This window comes from Glycine soja, chromosome 1 (assembly GCF_004193775.1).
Source record: "Glycine soja cultivar W05 chromosome 1, ASM419377v2, whole genome shotgun sequence".
In the NCBI taxonomy this organism is placed as follows: Eukaryota; Viridiplantae; Streptophyta; class Magnoliopsida; order Fabales; family Fabaceae; genus Glycine; species Glycine soja.
Window position 1 is genome coordinate 53,711,704 of NC_041002.1, and position 22,452 is coordinate 53,734,155.

At 30.2% G+C, this 22,452-nt stretch overlaps 1 protein-coding gene and 1 long non-coding RNA gene across 7 annotated transcripts; both read right to left on the minus strand.

Annotated features, from left to right (window-relative positions):
• Positions 1-6,250: 6,250 nt before the first annotated feature.
• On the minus strand, positions 6,251-9,128 carry LOC114422741 (transcription factor bHLH18-like). Of its 2 annotated transcripts, none has more exons than XM_028389257.1 (4): positions 8,978-9,128; positions 8,285-8,881; positions 7,141-7,506; positions 6,251-7,055 (listed from the first exon to the last, which is right to left on the minus strand). In XM_028389257.1, exons 1-4 carry the CDS (start codon positions 9,032-9,034, stop codon positions 6,978-6,980), a joined length of 1,098 nt encoding a protein of 365 aa, XP_028245058.1. In that variant the 5' UTR covers positions 9,035-9,128; the 3' UTR covers positions 6,251-6,977. The 2 variants fall into 2 exon arrangements, with proteins under 2 accessions (XP_028245058.1, XP_028245048.1); XM_028389247.1 differs by having other exon boundaries at positions 8,285-8,890; positions 8,978-9,126.
• A 4,147-nt stretch (positions 9,129-13,275) lies between these two features.
• Positions 13,276-16,593, minus strand: LOC114422751. Of its 5 annotated transcripts, none has more exons than XR_003668728.1 (7): positions 16,229-16,593; positions 15,994-16,075; positions 15,155-15,872; positions 14,816-15,052; positions 14,621-14,742; positions 14,339-14,428; positions 13,276-13,875 (listed from the first exon to the last, which is right to left on the minus strand). It is a non-coding gene; the product is annotated as an uncharacterized LOC114422751 (long non-coding RNA). The 5 variants fall into 5 exon arrangements; XR_003668729.1 differs by having other exon boundaries at positions 15,155-15,549; positions 15,686-15,872; positions 15,994-16,591; XR_003668723.1 differs by having other exon boundaries at positions 13,276-13,927; positions 15,994-16,592.
• Positions 16,594-22,452: the final 5,859 nt, after the last annotated feature.

Sequence of the window (22,452 nt, forward strand, 5' to 3'; positions counted from 1 at the left end):
TAATTTATTTAAAAATTGTGAAATAATTGTAAAGCCTTTTAAGTTCTTAAGATTTGCCCCGTTGGAAATATTGGTACGGTGGAACTAGACTATTTTAATTAGTAGAAGCAACCAAATACATAAAAATACCATACAAAAGAGATTTGTCCTTCAAATTATATATATTAAACATAATCACTTTATAAATTCAGAACTATGACAATCATTTAATACTTATGATCAAGTGTATATATATATATATATATATATATATATATATATATATATATATATATGTGGCAATTTATATATAAAGTTTGTTTAAAAAAAAGTAAATCAAACTTCAATATTTTGTAAAAGCCTACACACAAGTTTTATATATTGAAGTTGGTTTGTTTAATTTGGAATAGTAATTTTGGACTGATATTTCTCCAAGCCACTTAATAATACATGCATATGTTAAATAGTTGCTACTTAATACTTACTACTACCTTGTAAGCCAGGAGATTTGAGCCATAAAATTGTTATATGAAGTAAAAAAAGTTATGTATTGTAGTATTAGATTAAGTTTTTCCTCTCTAATAGTTTCTTTATATTATTATTGCTCTGTAATTTTTTGCCTAAAAAAGACATAGCATAGTGGGAGATCTTTTGGATAAATATGTAGTATGAGATTTATCAAATTATTCAAATAATTAAGATTATAAAATTAATTAATTAAACTTTGGTAAATCTTTCACTCTCTCATAAATTTTGATAAAATCAACTGCATGTTTGATTTTCTGTTATAAAATTACGTTTTAGGCAAAAATAATTTTGCCAATAAATTAAGATTCTTATTTTTTATGTTATTTTATTTTTTATCCGTTGAATTTATATTAAAACTCGTGTCGCTGTATTTTCAAATGCAAACCAAACATATTCTAAGTTTGCAAATAAACTGAGTTCTAACTCATCCATTCAACAAAAAAACTCAAAGTAACATCAAATTTGCTTTTAAAAGTTGCATTTTCTATTAGCAGATTTGCATAAGCAACATCAAATAAATTTTATTTTATCAACGTATTTTCAGAAAAAATATCCAAATATAAATCACATATTAATAAAATATTTTTTTATTAAAACTGATGAGTTTATAACATATTTTTTTATTCAAACTTATGTTTGCAAACTTGAATCAAAAAATGCACAAATTCTTTCTTCATTTTATAACGTCTTTAAATTTAGAAACATATATTAGAATTTTCAAAAACAATTTTTCAAATTTTATCCAAACATAACTAAACACCGTCATGATTTTATAGATTAGATTGCGCAATTATTTTGTTTAGTATTTGGGACTCATTTTTAATAATCATGAAATTTAGAAAACTTCTAGGTGAAAATTTTGAAGTGGCGTGTCTCTATTATCATCGTTGACACCAAGAAGTCAAAATGATGCAGATTTTGTCGTCTACCAAACACTATAACGCTCTTTGCAGCGTTATTAGTGTCGATCAACACAATATGAAGAAGCTGTATACCATTCACACTCGTATGATACCATTCTCTTGCTTGTGATACTAAACTAATAGATATGTGAATTTGAGGCATTAAAGTGCAAGATTTATCATCATCCAAGCTTTTAAAATAATTGTAATAAACTATGGGCACATCCATAAATTGATGTGAGATTATTCTAAACTAATAAACTACTGGACACATATATGTATACATTGATATGAGATTATTTTAATTAAATTATTGATTTTGAGTTAAAATGTTAAGTATGTAATTATTTCAAATGTTTAGAGAAAAGATTTAATTTACTTTATATAATAATCTTATTTGATTTAAATAAGATTATAATACTTCTTTTAAAATAGCATAATTTTGTGCGTTTTGAAATATAAAAAATGTGCTGCAGAGAGAACACGAATACACTATTTTTGTCTAACCTTAAATAAAATTAAACTCTCTTCCTATAAAACTTTCTCTTAATTCACACGAAAATATAAAAACTTAGTGAAAGAGTTACAATAATGCAGACAAAGTCGAAGAAAGATACATGCACATGACTTCCAGCTACATCAACTATTCATGATATGATATTACCTACATGAATACATGCATCACGCACTTGTTGTGATTTTCAAAATTATTAGGTATAATTAATCATGATAAGTTCCTTGGATTCTATATCACATCTTCTTGTAAAAATAAGATATGAGAAATTTATTTTTTTTAATTTGTTAAATTTGGATAAGTATATTTTTGTCCTTCAAATTTAGAATTGATATTCTTTTAGTGTTGTAATTTGAAGAAAAAAAATTGTTTTAGTCCCTTTACCCCAACATCTTTAGCCCCTGCTAACAGACTTGGTTGTGTGAAAGTTTACCTTATTTTGCATCTTTATTATCGTGTTTTTTTTTCAAAGTATTTATTTATGACAATGTTTTGGTAGATGGACTATAATAGTTTTTTTTTCAAATTACAACAACTAAAAAATCAATTTTAAGTTCAAAGATTAAAAAATGAACTTTAAGTTTAAGGAAGTAAAAATATATTTAAATTTTATTTATTTTTATTTAAATATAAAATAATTTCTGGATAAGAGTAAAGTTGAAAAAAATATTATGCATTACTTCAAATTTTTTTAAAAAATTGGGAAAAGAAAAAGGGTACTCTTCGAGTCCCAAAAAATAAATGTGTATTTGAAAAAAATAATTTCAAAATAAGTATCATGTTAGCTTTTGAAAGAAAATACTCCTCCAAGTCCTATATATTGATCATATTTTAGAGGGAATACTTGATTCTATTTATAAGTCACCAACTAACCTATTAATAATGATTTTCCAATTATGTCTTTTATACTATTCTCAACACTTCATTACTAGGGAAACTTATTTCACATGCATTGTCCACTCAGTCTTCTCACTTCATGCAATTAATGAAAATATGAGTGCTTCTTCAAATACTCCATTCTCTTTTTGTCTCTGGCATTACCTTCTCTCTCATATTACCTATGCCTTTTGTTTTCTTTCTCAATTGAAACTGGAATGTTTTTCTCTCTCAATGGAGAAAGGCAAGGAACCCATTGTAAGCCATGAGGATTTGCTGGCATTGGTTGTACTCAGACACTGAATAAGAGTCTCAATGTTATGAAGATTTGCTTGGAATGTTTATGGAAGACTCGCTAGAGTCTGAACATGTCCTCCCCTTCTACTTGAATGAGTTACAAGATGAGGAGGTGAACTGGAATATGCTATTACCGAAATGATTGAAAGTTCAAATGCGGCGTCGTCTTCAAGTGCAACGAAAATGGTAGAAGGTTCAAGTGCGGTGTCGTCTTCAAGTGCGGCAAAAATGATTGAAGGTTCGAGTGCGGCGTCATCTTCGAGTGCATCGTCGTGGGTTAGTAACAAAGTGTTCTTGTTTGATCTTAACAAGTTCCCAGAGGATGAGTGTGAGGATGATACCGAGGAGGAGAAAGAAAAAAAAATACTTGTTGAGCGAGCTAAAAATATATTTTCTTGATTATTACTAATGCCATTGTGGAGAGATTTTGTTGGTTCTTTATTAGGTTCATCCATCCATGTTTCAATGTTAGTGGCTTAAGAATATCTTTTTGAATAAAGCATGACTAAACAAACATAGTTAAAAGGACTAAGTGGCTAGTCTACGAGGATAACCAAGTTACAACGTTTCAAAAACAACAAGAATTCTTCCAAACAAGTCTAGTAAAAAAAAAGTCAACCTACATGTCTTAAGTAATCCACCATTGCTTGGACCAAAGATAGATCACAATTTAGTTGCGTATCCTCCTTGTCTTTGTTGCATGTCATTCTTACAATAGGGGATTTTATACCCATTTGAACCCTTACCTTTCATAATCTCAATCATACAAGCTTGCAAAGTTACAAATATCTTATTTGATTTTGATGTTGTGAAGTCAAGAAAATTTTTCTACTGCCATGATGAGGTCATCTATAGTTTTAGGAGCCTCTTTGTGTTGTAATGACTGAATGGCATTAAAGAAGCCAATATCTAAGACGTTAAAATCCGGCAACTTTGGGGGTTGAGAAACCAATCGAATGTCAAAACTGTCTTCACTAGCAGCATGATGGAAGTCATTGTCATCTTCATTAATGTGACACACGGAGCATTGTCTTGTTGTATGAAAATAGTTTCTCCTCTATCCCCTATTGGCCATTTTGCTTTGATTGCAGCCAACACATGATCAATAAGAAAATGCTTGCTTACTTGTTTATTTATTGAAGATATTGGTTTTGTTCCCATAGTCCCTGCATCTCCATTCGCACACCTTCTCTTTGTCGGTTCCTTTGTAAAAAATGGAAAAATACCAATCTTGCCATCAAAAGTCTCATTGTCGTTAGAGTTGAATCTTGGTCTAGCCACGACACATAAGAACATAACCTTGCAAATGAAATTCTTACTTCTACATGTTCGATGTGGCGATGGGGCTCCTCCTCCCCAGCAGCCAAGTAATAATTCACAGAGTTCTTGGTCATTTAAAACCACTTTTCATCAATGAATACAATGTTGTGCATAGATTTAAACATTGGATTATGTGGAATGGTTTGATTATCAAGCATGGATAAGAAAAATCACAAGCGAGACTTCATGTTTTCATCTCTCAAAAAGGACTTGATCACATTTGAATGTCGTCATATAATTCCATCCTTATGGAATCTAATGAGTGATGTTTTGTTAATCTCCAATGCATGCAATAGAAACCTTAAAGTAGTCCGCTTTGAAAGAGGAATCTCACGAATTCTTTCAATATCCAATCCAATCCTTTTCCTTCCACAATTTTTGGTCTTCTTGGGCAATGTTTCTCCGGTTTCCCTAAGTTAACATCATATACGTTGAATGACCCTTCTTGAAACACAGTACAATGCGGCAATGTTCTTTGTTGTACCTTCCTTCAGCTTTCCATTATAAACTGAATTTAACAAGAGACGACAAACGAACCTATGCTCTTCATTTGATAAGAATCTTCATTGCTTATTTAATGTAGCATCTGCATTTATAGGAAATTTCGTTTCTGCATTTGCTTCCTCCTCTTGTCCATCACTCATTACCCCGTGTAAGCTGCATCTTCAGTGTCGTCAGCCATACCATCTTCTTCCTTATCAACACTCATATCAAAGTCCATTTCAACACTTGGAAAATCATTTAAGTTCGGCAGCTGAGATTGATTTCCCGCACCACTGATAGGTTGTTGAGAATTTGCTCCATCACCACTTATGGGTATAATATTCAAATCAATAGAATTTAAGGATTTTGATTGTACATTATTGGCATCACTATTCAATAATGGACCTTCATTTTCGTTCTCTATTTCTAGGACTACGTTCAAGTTGAAATCCAAGTTCACATTCTCATTGTTCATGTTGTTTATGAAGAGTAGGATACCTCTTTGATGGCTTGAGCTGAAAATCAATTTCAAACTTCACCTTTGGTATTTAAAGATACAAAACCCACAACAAAAAATGAAGGAAAATTTTTAAATAATTAGTTTAATTTCCATAATCATTATTAAGAGATTGATAGCAGAGAATATTGATCCTTGACTTGTTAATTCTTGATGGACATTGGATAAGATTTCATTATAAGAGAGATTCAAAGTTGCTATTGGTCCATATTTATTGATGGAGATAGTGGAGTGATCACTGATATGTGTTGTTTACTCAGGCGGTGGAAGAGAACTATTGAGATTAAAGGGTGATATTGGTCCATATCCATTGATGGAAATAGTAGAGTAATGGGTGAATATTAATAATGGCGTGTAAGAGAGAGAATGTGAGATGATAATTTAGGCTAAACATTTAATTAGTTATTAGTGGAATTAGTTAAATGTGTAATTATGTTATGATATAATTAAAAATTTATTTTATTTTGAGACATATTTAAGACTTAACTTTCCTTCCTTGATCTTGATGATTCGGTTGAAAGTGATCAATATATATGACCGGGGGAGTAGTAATTTTATAAAATTGATCTTATATCATCATTAATTCATTTATAATTTTTTTTATTTATCATTAATATTATAAGAGATATAAGTGAAAAAAAATTAATATTACATTAAAAAACTAAAATGATACTCCCTCCATTGTGATGCTATTATTGCTGTGATGCTGTTATTCAAGAGACATAAATAACATTCAAATGAATGAATCATGATGCTCTTATTCCTCTATGTCAAAATTAATAGGTGGGGACCAGAGATATCATTCAATTAATAACATTTAAATTAAAATTGAAGTTTCATTTAAACAATTCATATAATAAATATTTGCATTAAATATCAAGAGAAGTAAATTTTGAAATGAAAGTTCAATTACATATAAATTTTGTGCATTCAAATTGACAAGAGAGCATTTGGATCAAGGCAAAATTACATTTTTGATTTCCCAGTTTGTCTTCAATTTCGAATTTTGTCCCCCATTAAATTAATTCACAATTTTTTTTCCTCCTACTTTTTAAAATCATGCAATGTTGGTCCCTCAACCCACAATTGGACGTATTGTTACAAAGTGACGTTGACTACCATGTGTCACTTTCTTATTGAATGATGATTGTCACGTATCATGTTCTGATTGGATGTCAATTTCATAAAAGATGAAATGCATTGTTATTTTCATTGACCCATCAGAACATGACACGTGACAGTCATCATTCAATAAAAAAGTGACACGTGACAATAATCAACGTCACCTTGTAACCCGTTAAGGTTCAAATGTGGACTAGAGGACGAACATTGCATGATTTTATAAAATAAGAAAATAATATTTGTGAATTAATTTAGTGGGAGACCAAATCCAAAATTAAAAATAAACTGGAGGACCAAATTTTTTAACTTCAAACAATAACTCATTTTCAATCATTTTTGGGTATCTGCACACCACAAAACATGAAAATATCATTATTAATATTACCACCCACCACCAGACCATCCTGCTGGACCAGAAACAGACAAGATCACGTTGGTGTTATGACATGGATTTCAAAGTAGCCACGCGTAGGTTTTTTACAAGATCATTTATGGTCAAATTGTAGCCGGTTCCCATCTGCAAAGGTAACCACTTATTTTTGTAAGCTTCTAAGATCACAAATCTGTAAAAATTAAAAACTAGTTTTGTTTTGTCCAGTTACCTGAGCAACAATGGTTATGTCAAGTACGGAATCCCCGAAAGGTAGGACACTGCTATTGACAACGAAGAGATGAAGGTTTTGAATCTCGACAAGTATGTTGAGCAAAAGCCCCTTTTGCTTTTGGCAGTGGATCCGAAGGAGCACGTCCTTCTCTAACACTCTCGCTTCCACGCGGGGGAGTCTTTCACTGTTTTCTTCATCTTCATGTGAAGCTGAACCATCGTCGCAGCAGCTCAGCCGTTGTTTCTTCACCATCACCACAGACTCCACATCTCTATTCTTGTCCTCTTCTTCAAGCATTCTCATACGCTCTTGGAGCTCTTTCACGTACTTTATAGCATCTCCCAGCACTGATGCCTTGTCCATCTGTTAATTAACTTGATAAAGTGTTTTGTACCAATTCCCAATGATTAATTTCTAAACCTAGTACATGTTTGGTTTTAACACTAAGGGTGTGTTTAGAAAAATAAACATAACCCACGTTTTTTTCAAATATACTAATACATTTCCAATATACTAAATTACTAAGACATTTCCTTCTCCACTTTGAGTCTTAGAACACATGATTGAATCTTTGGAATCATGCGGGACAAACCAAGCGCACACCCAGTCATACGAAATTACTTTAAAAAATTGTATATTAAATTATTATTACTGACTTATTTTTTAAATAAAAACACCACCAGTCTGTATGATTCATTAAAAATATGATATGGAACAAAAAAAAACAACACAAGTTATATATAAGACAATTTTTTTTATTTTTGACTAATAATATTAATACATACAATTTATATTAAATTCAATGTATTTACCGAATTAAAGAGAAATATTATAATAGAAAAAATTCAATATTTTTTTAAAAAATAATTACGTTGATTAGTTATTATTTTTTTAATTATTAAAGAAAGAGGAGTAAAAATATATGTTTTTTTAAAATATTTTATATCTTTAACAAAAAATTATCACATAATTTTCTTAATTTGTGGTATCTATTAATTATTTTTAATATCAGTCACGTAACAAAAGTATTTGTCTCGTGCATTGCCCTATATACCATGATTTTTACCCAGTAATAAAGAACTTCTTTTAGCTTAAAATCAATTTTAAACATTAATCACTACTAGTTTACAGTGAATAGTACCTTCTTTAAGCCAGGAATAAGAGCTGCTAGAGCGATTAAGCTCTGGCTGAGCTTCTCTCTTCGTTTTCTCTCGGCGATGATGTGATCCCGAACGTGAGATGGGGACTTGTAGCTTCTATGGCCTTTGGGGCTTTCAGCTTCAAAGTTCTGGTTTTCTGATAAACGTTTCCGGGTATGTGGGAGTGAAACTGAAGCACCTTTGGTCTTGATCTGCTTTGGGCTTAAGGCAGCAGAAACAACAATACCATGAAACTGATCGGTGTTGTTGGGATTGGGAGGGGACGAGTTTGAGTTCTCGAAAGACAGGATCTTGGAGGTTGGAGAAGAAGGGGATGAAGATAACGAAAAATGCTTAGTGAACGATGAGTTCCAACTAGAGGCATTCGTTTTGGGCTGCTTGATGGGCTTCTCAAAACTTGTTTCTTCCGTGAATGAGTTCATCGGAGTCTCCGAATACGAAGTGTTACTCTCCGAAGACAAAGGTTGCTGCAAGTTCTCAAAGGCACTTGCTATCTCATGCGAAAGCAACTCTTCATCATCGTCGAGCAACGTCTCAAGGTGACATTGTCGGAACAAGTTGCAACCATCCTCCGTTTCCTGCAACAGCTGAAATCAAATAAAATAACTAATTATAAAAATAAACTGATAAAAGCCATTAGCAGAAAACTAATGAAAAGCGAATTTGTTACGTACCAAATCAGATAACCAGCTGGCTTCTGATGCGTCCATCGATGTGTTATTATTCTCCATATTTGTGGATGTTGTATTATTATGAGTATCACCTTCATGCCCTCTTTATAGAGGTATAGTCAATCATTCAATTCGCTGCAATGTAATGCACCTACTTGCGTACCCTGTGGCCACAACCCATAAAAAGAGGTGGATAAATTAAATATTCAAAAATAATGCACGTGGAGAAACAAGGGTTTGTAATTTTGTGGAAAGTCGTCTTTTTATTAACGTCATTTCCATCATCTTTTATAATCATTCTATTTTATTACATGTTTTTTAAATGTATTATTTTAATGTTTTTTAAAAAAATGTATCATTTTTTTTTCAATTTTTCATTAGATACATTAGTGTCCGTCAATGTTTTAAATTTTAAAATAATTAACATAGTAGTGGCTAAAAATTGTTATCCCGTCCTTGCTTCTCTTTCTATTGCAACCTCCTTTCACTATCAAAATTGTCGCCTTACCCAACATGATAATCATCTCATTGCCACCACCACCAGCCATGCGTTAACAAAGGCAAAGATGAAGACCGATAACATCTGATTATGGATGAGGTTTGACTGGTCGAGTCGATCAAAATTATCTTCTAATGAAACTTACCGTTCATTCCTTTTCTGTGTTGCTTATTTTCGTCCTTCTCGATTGTAAATATCAAATGGAAAATCCTTTACTTATACAGCCAAATCGTGCGTAACAGTGGAGGTCTTTCTCGCAAACCTCACAAAGAGCCACATTGTGACTTTCTCATTTAGATCTGGGTAAATTGACGAATTAAGATCATATTTTTGTATTTTGTCGAAGGCAAATTTTGCTTCGATCTTCCTTATTTTTGTTTCCAATAACATAGTTGTATGAAAGGTTTTGATTTTTCGATGAGTAGTATAAGAATTTTTGGTAATTCTAGCGAGAGATTATGTCTTAATGTTGTTGGATTTATGTGATGCTGTATTTTTAACTTTTTCAAATCTAAAAAAGGTTGGAGGAGATGATATTCTTTTAGTTTATTTTTAAAAAAATAAAATAAAGATAATGGAGATTTTTTTACCTCACTATGTAAAGTTAATTATTTTAAAAGATTTAGTATCATTTTTTGTCCATTATATTTTACATTTGTTTCATTTTGGTACATTAATTTTTAAAAGTTTCATTTTGGTCATTGAATTTTTTCAAAATAGAACAATAATGTTTCTAACGAAAAATTAAAAAAAAATCAAAATAATATATTTTGAAAACATAAAAAGATCATAATGAAAAACTTAATGTATTAAGTCTTTTTTTACATGAAAATTTAGATGAGTTGAATCCAAGAGATTCATCAAAATTAGGACAAGTCTCGAGGCTTAAAGAATATTTATAAACATATTTATAAATTATCTATCAATAAAATTTTCACATCAATCATAAATATTGAATTCATATTTCTTAAAATATTAATTTATTTTTTTATCAATTGGATTAGTTGTTATTAACTATTGTAAGATACTTAACACTTGAAGTAATGATAGGGAGAAATTTGTACTTATATAGAGAGAAATACTAGCCTGATAAGGAAAAAAATATAAAATAATATGAATAAAGATAAACAAATATTAATGGGATTATTGTTGTCCATGTTCATGAACTTTTATTAATATTTTATTCAAATCCAATCACCAATCCATGGTGTTCGAAAAATAATCTCACCGGTTCACGCAGAATCTCGAAAAAAGTACGATCATAATAAACAGATACGACAGGCAAAAGTCAGAACGATTGAGCATTATTGTACTGCAGTTTGCAAGTGCAAAGTCCAGTTTAGGGGAAAAAAGCACAACATAAACGTCAAAAATACAGAAAAAAGAGTAAACTCTTATTTTATTCTCTGATTATTTTTGACAGATCCGAATTTGTTAAGCATTTCTATATTAGTAATTAAAATTTAAAAATATCAAACACATTTTTTTAATAAAAATATCTTTTTTTGAATAAGAAGAAATGAAAATATCTTAATCACGTTAGTTTCTGTCATTAGTTTTTATTAGGGACTATAATGATAATGAGATCAAACTTAGAAACTATAATAATACATCCCTACGATTCGTTCGTTCAGATAGGAAGTTATTTGTGTTATTGATATCTCAATATCATTCGTTCAGATAGGATTATTATAACATCTCACAATTTTAAGAACTAAAATAAAAAGGTTTACTTTGTAGAAAAATGATTTTAGAATATTCTTTCGGTGTTTATATACAGAGATATAAAGATAAGAGAGGTAAATAATTAATATAATTAATAACATGATGTAATAATAATAAAAAAAAAGTATTGATAAAATATTGGTACTAATTTGTAAGTATCCAAATATCAAACACTCTAAAATATAATTTGATTTAGCAGCCAAAAGATCTGCCTGTTTTTAAAAAGTAAACATATCTTTCTAGATTTTTTATTTTTATCTCTTTTTTATTTATTTTAAGTTTAATTAGAATACATTGATGATTGGAATTTTTTTCTATTAATATTCAATAAAAATACAAAAAATTATAATATAAAATGATTAACTTTTATATTAACTATTTTAATAGTATAAAAAATTACGTACATTAATAGTATATTAAAATTAAATAATTTTTATTTCTTTTATCTTCTCCTATTATTTTTCATTTTTATTCATTTCAATTCACACTTCTTAATGTTTTAGATGAATAAAAATAAGAGAAAGAAGTGAAGCAAATTCTCAGCATATTTTTAATATTTCCTGTGGTATAAAAATATTAAATACTACTATTAAAATAAGTAACAAAACATGAATCCCCCCTCTTCCAAATCTCCATTAACTCAAGGGAAGATGACTGTCAACAAACATACAAGTCCTAATTAACTCACTCGTCCGTCTTTCCTACTATATACTATATATTAAAATAAGATATTTTTTTTCTCTCGTTCTTAATTACCATAGTAGTACTAATATCTCCAAATATACGCGGACTTGGTTGGCACCTAAAAACATGTGTAACACACCACAACAAAAGGAATAAGGTTATACCTAATAATACCTAGCAAGCACACAAAACATTAAATGACAAATTATACTTAGCAAGCTATTAATGATGTTTGATTTGAGGGCTGATCGTCGTTGCCCACAAAATAGAAGGCTTTATCTCAATTTGTACTAGCTATGCTACCATTGCTATCACACTATGTGAACCGTGACAATATAGGGCTATATATGATAACGTGGCTTTATTCCCAATATTCTCCTTCAGCATATTTTTCAATTTTTTTGGATGCCATGCTGCCATTATCTTTCGCGCACATGGACGAAGCGAGGCGAATTTTTTATTAAAAAGAAAAACAATCAACTTTAAAATGTTGAATCATTTAGTAAATTAGATGTTGAATTAATTAATTAATATAAAATGAAATAGAATACCACATTTATACTACTTTATATTTTTAGGCTTAAATACAACTTTTAAGTAATTATAGATTTTATTTTTATATTAATTTTTAACTAGTATTTTTTAAAGATCAACTATTTTATTAAAAAGTAAAAAAAAATATAAAGTTATGTAATAATTAAAATAGATAGTGTAATATTAAAAGACGTGATAAGTGAGGAATTTTATTTAAATACTAAGGATTAGAATGAAAAAAAAATATAATGAGTTACAAGTTCAAACACTATTATATATATAGTACTTAAAAATGTTATAAATTAGTGAAATAATTTATTTACCAAGCTAAATTTATTTTGATTAAAGTAGCTATAAACTTAGATCATTGATACAAGCAACTCAATTTTTTTCATCTCAATCTTAAGCACCTCAATAAATTTTCTCTTCAATGAATATTTATATTAACAAATTACTTAACTCCCAATTATTATATTTCTCTCTTCTATATTTAATGCAAAGTTAAACATCTAATAAACAATAATTACTTATATAAATAACTTTTTAATTTTAAACAACTCAAAATCACATATGACACACAAAAATAACATTTTGTTGTTAAGCAACTCCCATTATAATTGTTATAATTGTTTTTAGCCGAAACAACTTACAAAAACACATTTATTTTATTATTTTACCAAAATACGAAGGTTCAGTTCTCAATCGTAAATTTTCAATTTATAATGAAATGTAATTTAATTTGTTCGCTTTTATATAATTTGTGAAAAGTTTTGTCCTCTTATTCTCTTAACTCCAGATGTACTAACAACTATGAACCAAAAAATAAAAAGAACCAAGAAAAGGACAATAACTTCCAAAGTAAATAAAGTCAAGTGCCATAAATTTGCAACAACAAAAATACTGGAAAGCAAGAAACAAGCAATAACCCATTCTAGATTCTAAAGTTTATGAAGGGGTTGAGGGTAACGATAAAAAAGCGTTCTTCAAATGAGGCATTGAAGACTTATCTCTAGAGAGAAGAATGGAAGTATCCTTAAGTTGCCAATCGTTCTGGTACAGATTATCCCCACGATGGATGAATTATGAATATGACAGTGACTCAGTGACACGCGACATAAAAAAGGATAACTATAAATAAGACGTGTTCTTCAAATGCAGCACTCAAAACTCCATGTGACCCTCAGCGAGCAAAAACAAAGCAGCCACAGCTTGCAACCGGTCTGAATCTGGAGTTGAAGGTGGTACAAGAGACTCCTCAATCCCAACAGAACCATTTTCTTGGGTTTCACTTTTAGGCCAAAGTGAAACTTATTAATATCTACAACTGCATGCTCTGCATTTGCCACTCCTCCTTTACTATCGGAATTCTCTCCAACCGCCAAAACTGTGTCTCCTGAAGATTCAAATTCAGGAATTTCATCAACTATTGCCATGTCATCTCCTTTTTTTAGCTGCAAGACTGTAAGTATGTGCATTAGCTCTGCTTACATCTGCATTGGTTATCCGCTCTCCTAAATGCACCCACGCACATATATATGTATATCCAAATTAGTATCAGTTTATTATGCCACTCTTAAAGTAGGACATTTTTTCCCCACTTGACTATGACAATTGACTGAATATGCAATTTTATGACGCAACAGTATCACTTATGTTTTCTGAAGATTTTTTTTTTTTTGTTTTTGCTGACTATAGTAGACATTTGGTTTTCCAGAAAAAATGCAGACGAGTATAACTTGGTGGGGAGGTTATAGTAGACAAATGTCGTAAACAATCAACACATAAATATAATATAAAAAAAAGTAGCAAATTATGATCGTCTAGTATTTTCAAGCGTGTCAATCAATATTTAAGTGATGGAAAATAGAGATATCTTTGTTGGTCAAAGACAGCAAGTAAAGAAATTTCACTCAGGTCAATACCTTGAGAGAATTTGACACTGGGTGTGCTTGCTGAGTTATTCGCCTTTTGTCCTCTGAATACACCCCAAAGGAAAAACATGCCATTCCATCCTGCAAAGCACAAACAAGTAGCAATGGAAAAAATTAGAAAAACGAATTAATAAATAACTGCTAATATAGTTAAAATCTAAATAAGTGCTAGGGAATAGCTATAGTAATAGACTAATAGCAATAGGGAGACAAACGTAAACAAAAAATATTAATGTAGTTAGAACCAAGATATATAAGAGTAAAAGACTTTACACTGGAAATTCTCAGGCAGAATGTTAGATGGAAAAATTAAAAGCTCAACCCCATCCAAATGTCCTTTCAGAGCCAAGTCATTATTCATCATGTAATTCACCAATTGTTCATAATATATATAGCTGCAAAAATACATACATATGAGTAGACAGTATAAACCAAGCTTGTTAGTTACAAAAGAAAGGCCCAACAAACCTATCAGAGTCATGTGCAAAAAAGTACTGAGCAATATTATCTTCAGTGACTTGACTTCTCATAAATTGAGATGGCCAAGTCCTCAATCGAGGTAGTTCCTCCAGTATAATAATCTCAGAAAGCCTATTCGTATTCGCCACTTCAAGAACTTCGGCTGATGCACGATTCGATAAGTGAGCTTGAATCGCATCCCAAGTCCTTGCAATACCCTCAATGTTGTGTATCTGAAACTTGCCTCTGCAAGAATAATCACAAATACACAAGAAAATTAAAATTTGTACACCCTTGAAGCAAAACAAGCTGAATAGTTAAACTGAAGACAAAGAAAATGGGTCATACAGCCATTTGTGATCACTGATCAGCCTTTGGGACCACAACACGATGTGAAAGATATGCTGCCTCAACCTGGACCAAGTTTCTCAAGTAGGTCCCTTCATCAAAAGCAGGATCAGTCCGTAATTCATACATGCTCATGGATGTAGCAGCTTTTGTGAGTTGTTCACCTTGCTGGCTCTCATTTTTCTTCTTTCCATTTGGAAGTAGGCCATTCCATCAAAATCAGGATCCGTCCATAATTCAAACATGCTGGTGGATTTACCAGCTTTTCTATGCTGTTCACCTTGCTGGCTCTCATTTTTCTTCGTTCCATTTGGAAAGTTTGGGTCTTTGTGAGTGTTGTCATTGCTTACCAGTAATCTATGTCCAGGAAATGAAGTTTCACCATTAGATCTTTCCTGCCCAAAATAAAACATTCTGTTTACGGATTTTAATGTAAACTTTTTGGCAGGGACTAGTAGTCTTCTAGATGATAGCTCAGCACTATTTTCCCCACTTTTCCCAGTACATGAAGATCTAGATTTTAATTTGAACCTTTACTAGATTCAAAGTTTGTTGAACTTTCAAATAGATGCCCCTTCCTTTTTCTTGCAGCCACTTCAACTTCATCTTCAACTAATTTGTTAGTACCTTCCCTCGGCATGCACTCTTGACATGTCCAATCTTCACGAACTTCCAGTTTGCTTCTAGTTCTGACTGCTCATCAGGATGCATACAGTAACTGGTTGATGAACGACAACACAAAGTTTACTACCTCAGAAAGCAAGAAAGAAAGACTATATAGATGTGCAGGTAATTGGAAAAAAAGAAGATAAGAATATGAGATAGATTAAAATATATACGTGTGCTCTGCGCCTTCATGGCACTTGTGACAAAGAGATCTCTGTCAAACCCTGCAGCCCCACAGGTATCACAACGTATAACCTGTTATCACATGGAAACCAAGAGAGAAATAAAATATCCAGGAACAAGGTGTTATTAGACAGAACTGATTTTTTTTTTTTCTTTTTGAAGGGTGAGGGGGGAATAAAAGTAGAGAGATGCAGAAGAAAAATAAAGAACCATCGATAATATTACAGTGAACTGTACGGGAACATGCAATATGAGTCCTGAATTCTACAGATAAAGAGGCAGAAAGAGATCAGTCAAAATTTAAAAATCCAAAGAATGCCCCAATAGATAGCATTTTAAAACACAAAAAAATAGTAAAGCAGGCTTGCATTGAGATTTCTTTGTGTGTGGAAGGATGTGTCTCAAGAAAATTGTAACAGAACAACTGAATCTGAATTTTAAAAATAGAAGACAACATATTGTTAGGATCGGCTTTAATACCATCTTAAAAAGTAGATTATGGGTCTAACTAACTCAAGCTTACAAAATTGATTTGTAAGGTAAGAGTTATCCCCATTTATATACAATATATTAATCTTATCACTAGACAATGTGGGATCTCCGACACCAGTTTATGAATAAAGTATTGACCTTCTTAATTGTTTCATTTATATTTTTTCTTAGTCTCCATCTAAGTCTAATGATTGGCCTATCCTTTATCTGAATATATATGATTTATTCTCTTTGTTGGAGTTTCTACAAATCTTTATTACACATGTTAAAACCATCTAAGACAAGTTTATACCACCAAGCCTCTGAATCAATTAGTGTGGAGTTGTTCCAACTTAACCAGATGTTTCGAGTTCAAATCTTTGAAATGTAATTGCATTAAGTTTTAACTGAGTTAAATTTTTTTAATCTAAAATTTATTGTTTGGATTTTTTATCAAGAATTTAAATTTTTGAAATTTTAAAACATAATTTTAAACAACTAAAAATGTGAAATTTAAATATTCTTCTAATACGTGAGAAATTGAAATTTTTTTGCTTGTAATCTTACATTCACACTTTTGCTTTCAAATTCCCAACCCCTTGTGCTTACTTGCACTCACAATCTCATTTTCTCTCTCAGAGTTATCTCTCTTATGTGCTTGTCTGTGTCATCATGAGAGAAATCGTGGAGTCATATAACCTGGTTTGTTATGACATCGTTTATGAAAATTTTAAATCACTGGTATGTTGATACAGAATTTTCATGTTAGGATAGAGTTTAAGGTCGTGATGTGCTTCTTCGTCTATGATTTCATTTATGATTTTGAAATTTAAGTTTAAAATTTAAAATTATTTTATCCAAAAACATTATTTTTCTGAATTTCTTAAAGATGTGTGACTGGAAGAGAAAAATAAAAAAAATTACTTACCTCGGTACTTGCGTTTTGCCCCCAGTCATGTGATCAGAATGCCGTCATTAGAAGGGCACCGACACGCTCTCTTATCCTTACGTGTTTTTTTAGTTAAGCTTCTATTCCCTACCCTCGATATTGTAGGCACTCAACAAAAAGGCACGTCTGTTGAGCAACGTGTGACGCAAAGACTACATGCAATCAACGTTGTTCTATATTCGTAATTGAGTAAATAATTTCTTTCATCTCACAATTAAAAGGCTGTAAAGAAGGAAAATCGTAATTGAGTAAATAAAATAAAATAAATTATAAAAATTACCAAAAAAAGTTAAAATCCTTGTTAGAGCCAGCAATGAAATTCTATATTCATTGTTACAGGGATAGTTATGTCATTTCTTAGGCTACGTCATTTTTACCGAATTTTCTATTATGATTCTTTTTTTTATCTATTTCTTAGCCACATGGTTAAGTTTGTTGCATTTTCATCTCATTTTAAGAAAGAAAAAAGTGAGGTTAAATTAATCTGTAGGTGCATGAATTATTTAATAATTTCTAATTATTTTTTGATTGGGTCATTCATTCTAACTCTATTGTGGAAAATTAACGACAGGCATCTAATTAAAAAATAAATATAAATTCATGAATTCAATTGAAAAAATAATATTTAAGAACCTAATAAAAAAGATTAATTAAGTTTTTAGTTCTTAATTCTTTTATATTTTAATTTTTAGTCCTTCAAAAGCTTTTTGACAATTTTTAATCTTTCATTATATTTTCACTACTAAGGTCACTGTAGGCTGCTTTTGAATCCTATAAAGTCACTTTTGCAAGTTTCATGGGAGTATTCTCACTTCACCAAGTCAATATTATCATTTTTCCAAGTTTTAAACTCAGTATTCTCAATCTCGATAGGTTCTTCAACTAGTATTTTCAAACTCTATAGACATCAGTTGGGAAGCATCAACACTATTTTGCTCTCTATATTTAAAATAGGTATTTGATGGAAACGGAAAAATAAGAAAAGAGAGTAAAAAAATGACAACAAAAATTTTTAACGTGAAATTTTTTTTCAATTAAAAGGTAAAAAACACGGAACCAAACCAGTAAATATCTTTATTATTTAAAATTATAATCTCTTAATACAAGAGAATATCTCTCCACCTCACCCATTAAGGATAATTTATAATTCCTCTCAACTCTCACCAAGTGTGGTGGAAAATAGAACTCCTTTTCTCTCACAGAAAGAATACAAGAACTCTTTTTTTCACTCTTACTCTTACTTTGCTTCTCTTTGGATGGGATGCTCAAACTCTTCACAAGTCTTCCTATTTATAGGAGAGGGGTGTGACTTCCTTCAAGAGTGAGTGGTGAATACCAATGAATGAGTTACATTAGCAAAGCTCCTTATAACTCTAATATTCAATTTCCTAAGTGAAGTGAGTAAGTCTCAAGGTCATAGGAACCAATTCTAAGCCCTTGGAAAGTGCTCCATAACTTTCTATGCATGTCCTGAAATGTGTTCTTTAATTTTTCATGTATTTGAATTTGTATGTTTACTTGAATGTGAACCAACTTTAATTATAGAGGAATTTTCAACTTTCGTAACTGCACTTATAGTTTCTCCTTACAAGTTTTATTTGGACAGACTTAGTGCTCCTTCTTACTACACTTTTCAATTAAATGATATTTTTTGTATGATTTTTAATTTACTTTACTTTTCAATTAATGTGCTCCCAAAACTATTTGATAAAATTTAATTAGGTCCCAAAACAATTTTTTATTTCAATTTTTTTGGAAATCAACATATGCAAGTTATTAATTTTTAGTCCTATGAAAAGAGATAAAAGGGGACCAAAAAGGACAATTAAAAGAAAATAATAAGAAAAATCTTATTATGAATAATATCTCTAAAAATATAATTTTAATCAAATTTAATGGTGTTATGAGATCCATATAACCGACCTTATCTAGTGGGATAAAAAAAATTGTTCTTGTTGTTGTAACATAAGTGAGTTGTATTTAAAAATACAATACCTTATTTTCTAGTTCCATACATTTACTTGAACCCAGATTGCAATAGAGCTTGAAAAATATTAACGACACCAGGGAGGAGGGATCTAAACAATTATAAAATGTGTTTAAAAAAGTTCAATAACAATTGTTGCATGCTTCTAACTTGAGTTGCAGAGAAGTTTTTCTTGGCGTTCTCCCAACCCCAAATTCCATTTTTGAGAAAATAAAACCATATTGTTGTTTTTTACTAGTTGGAAATTATTGAACAAGTACATGCATTGTTTACTATAACAAACAAGCTCCCTTGGACTTCTCATATTCAAACTAACCAGTTTCTAGTTGCTGTACTAAAGGAAGAACATCTATTTCCTTGATATGCAGATATGTTGAAGCAAAGCGCAAATATAGCACAACATATATAATTCGCTTTCAACTTGAATTGCAAATAAATGAGTGAAATTTTCTATGTAGGAGTGTAATTAATTCAGGATAATTTAATTAAATTAAATGGTTAATGAGCAACACCCCCGAAAGAAAAAGATATGGAAAAAGTTCTCCTATTAAAAACACTAAAAATGCAATGATAAAGAAGGAACTTATTCTCTTATGTTTGAGAACTAAGTTTCTCTTAAGTATATGATTAAAGGTGAAGCAATGTCATTATCATACGATTAGTGAATCTTATCCCCTTCCCCTCACAAAAACAACTGGACATTGCGAAAATTCTTTTTATTTATTTATTTCAGCAATGAAATTAATACAAAGGAAAACAAAGGGGGAGACATCAATACCACGAAAACCATAAATTCAAAGGAGAAGAACAAATAGTGAAACGCAGAGCAATGATTAAGTAGCATAATTAAGAGAGGGATGAGCGAAATGCAGTATAATAAAAAGAAAAGAGAAGAAGAATGGAAGTGCATGCCTAGGTTGGTTGCAAGTGCTGAGTAGTATGACAGAGATATTTCAAATTTCTAAAGCTTTTCTTCTTCCCCATTCCCATTGTCAGTGACACAAACGCATGAACAATAGAAAGACACGATGTGGAGCACATTGCATAATCACGCAGCATAGCCATAATGGATGAGCATGAGTGAGTCAGAATCAGAACAAAACCTATGACTCGTCTCTGCTTTCGCCTATTCCGTCCATTATTTCCACTGCCTACACTCGGTTTAATTCCCTTCAATGCCTTGGACACTCAGATTTTTTCCTCCCACGTGGCAATTTTATGAGTTTTTATTTATTTATTTAGATTATATGACCTATTTGTTCCTTATTTTTTTTAAGTTTGAGTCTTTCTTTTTAAAAAGTTAAACTTCCTTCATCTTCTTTTTTTCAATTTATTTTTTTTATTTTTTTAAAAAGTTTATTTAATCTTTTTTTTAGTATGTTATGTTATCTTATTTTTCTTATTTAGTTTTAATCTTACAATCTAGGACTATAGGTAATCTAGATTGAATTGAATTTTATTTATATTTCAACTCAATCTAATTTAACTTAAGTAGATTGGATTGGATTTATCTTTATTATTTTATCAATTCAATCCAATTATTATTGGATTAGACTGGGTTTGGCCATTAAAAAATGTCATATCTTGAAAAAAAATTAAAAAATTCTTCAAACTCAAAAATAGTAAGGATTTTTTTGACTGAATAGCAATAATACTTTAAAAATTAATATTAATAAAACATTATATTATTCATATGATAAACAAAAGAAGAAAAAACATAAATACACAGCTCATAATATAATTCATATAAAACAATGTTATTAACTTGAAATAAACTTCAAAACAATGTAATATTAAGATAAACAATGTATTACCTTGAGAATGAGGTGTGTTTAGTTTAGGGTTTTCATATTAGTAATTTAATTGTATGCGGTTTGGAATTAGATCTTGGTCGGGTTCAAAATCGAAACTCGTCACTCAATCCAATTTTAATATAATTCATTAAACTAAAAACAATCTAATTCAATTACTCAATCTAATCCACAAAAATTCAATTGGGTTGGATTGGATTTGAGGAAATCGTAGATTGGGTCGGATTCACTTCTCTGCTCCAATTTATTTAAAATTGACTTTGTTAATATTTAAAAATATTTTTTATTCAGTTTTCTTTCCTTCCCTACACTTCATTTTTACACAAAAATTTCTTTCTTAAATAGATTGAATAAAAAAAATGACCAAAATAATTTTTTTAAAAAATAAAGGACTAAATTAAAGTTTTTAAAAGATAAAGAACTAAATTAAACTAAAATAAAATAAAATAAATCATTTGACCTATTTTTTAATAGTGAACTCTGCATGTAAAATATAAGCCTAAATGAATTTGATTTTTTGTTTTAAAAAATAGGTCATTTTGATTTTGGACTTTTATTTTTTTTTTATTTTATTTAAGTCCCAATAAAATTTAATATTTTTTTATTTTAGTCTTTGTTATCATTGATGAAATAACAACCACGTTAATAATTTGATGATTTATTTATCATGTTATCAAGAGTCCAAATAGATTTTTTTTAGTAAATTGTATTTTTAGATTTTTATTTGTTCAAAAACAATTAATTATATCAGGTTAGTTTATGAGAATTTAAAAATATAATTTATCAAAAAAAATTACACGTCACCTGAAATATACAAGACAATTTAGGAAGATTGAGAGATCCCTTCTTTGGGTGAGCTTGATGGGAGGAGGAAAGATTCACGAGTCAAGTGGGAATCGAGGAGTTAGGGGGATTGGGTGTTAAGGATATCTCAACTTTCACGTGGAGGTGGGGAATGATGATTGGTGAACCATGTAGCAGTTAAGGATATAAGATAATGTTCATTTTTAGTTTGGAAAAAATTGATAATTTTTTTAATCTCTCGTTCATAGAATTGGGCTAGACGTGGTCTTTGTATTTCAAAAGAAATTGTCTCTTTTTTATATAGGTCATTTGTGAAAATAAGAACTACATATAAATAAAGAATCAAAAGGAAGAAAACTTTTTTTAGAAATATCTTTATCATCCTATGTATTTAAGCAACTTGCCATGTACAAATCCATGTTCCAAC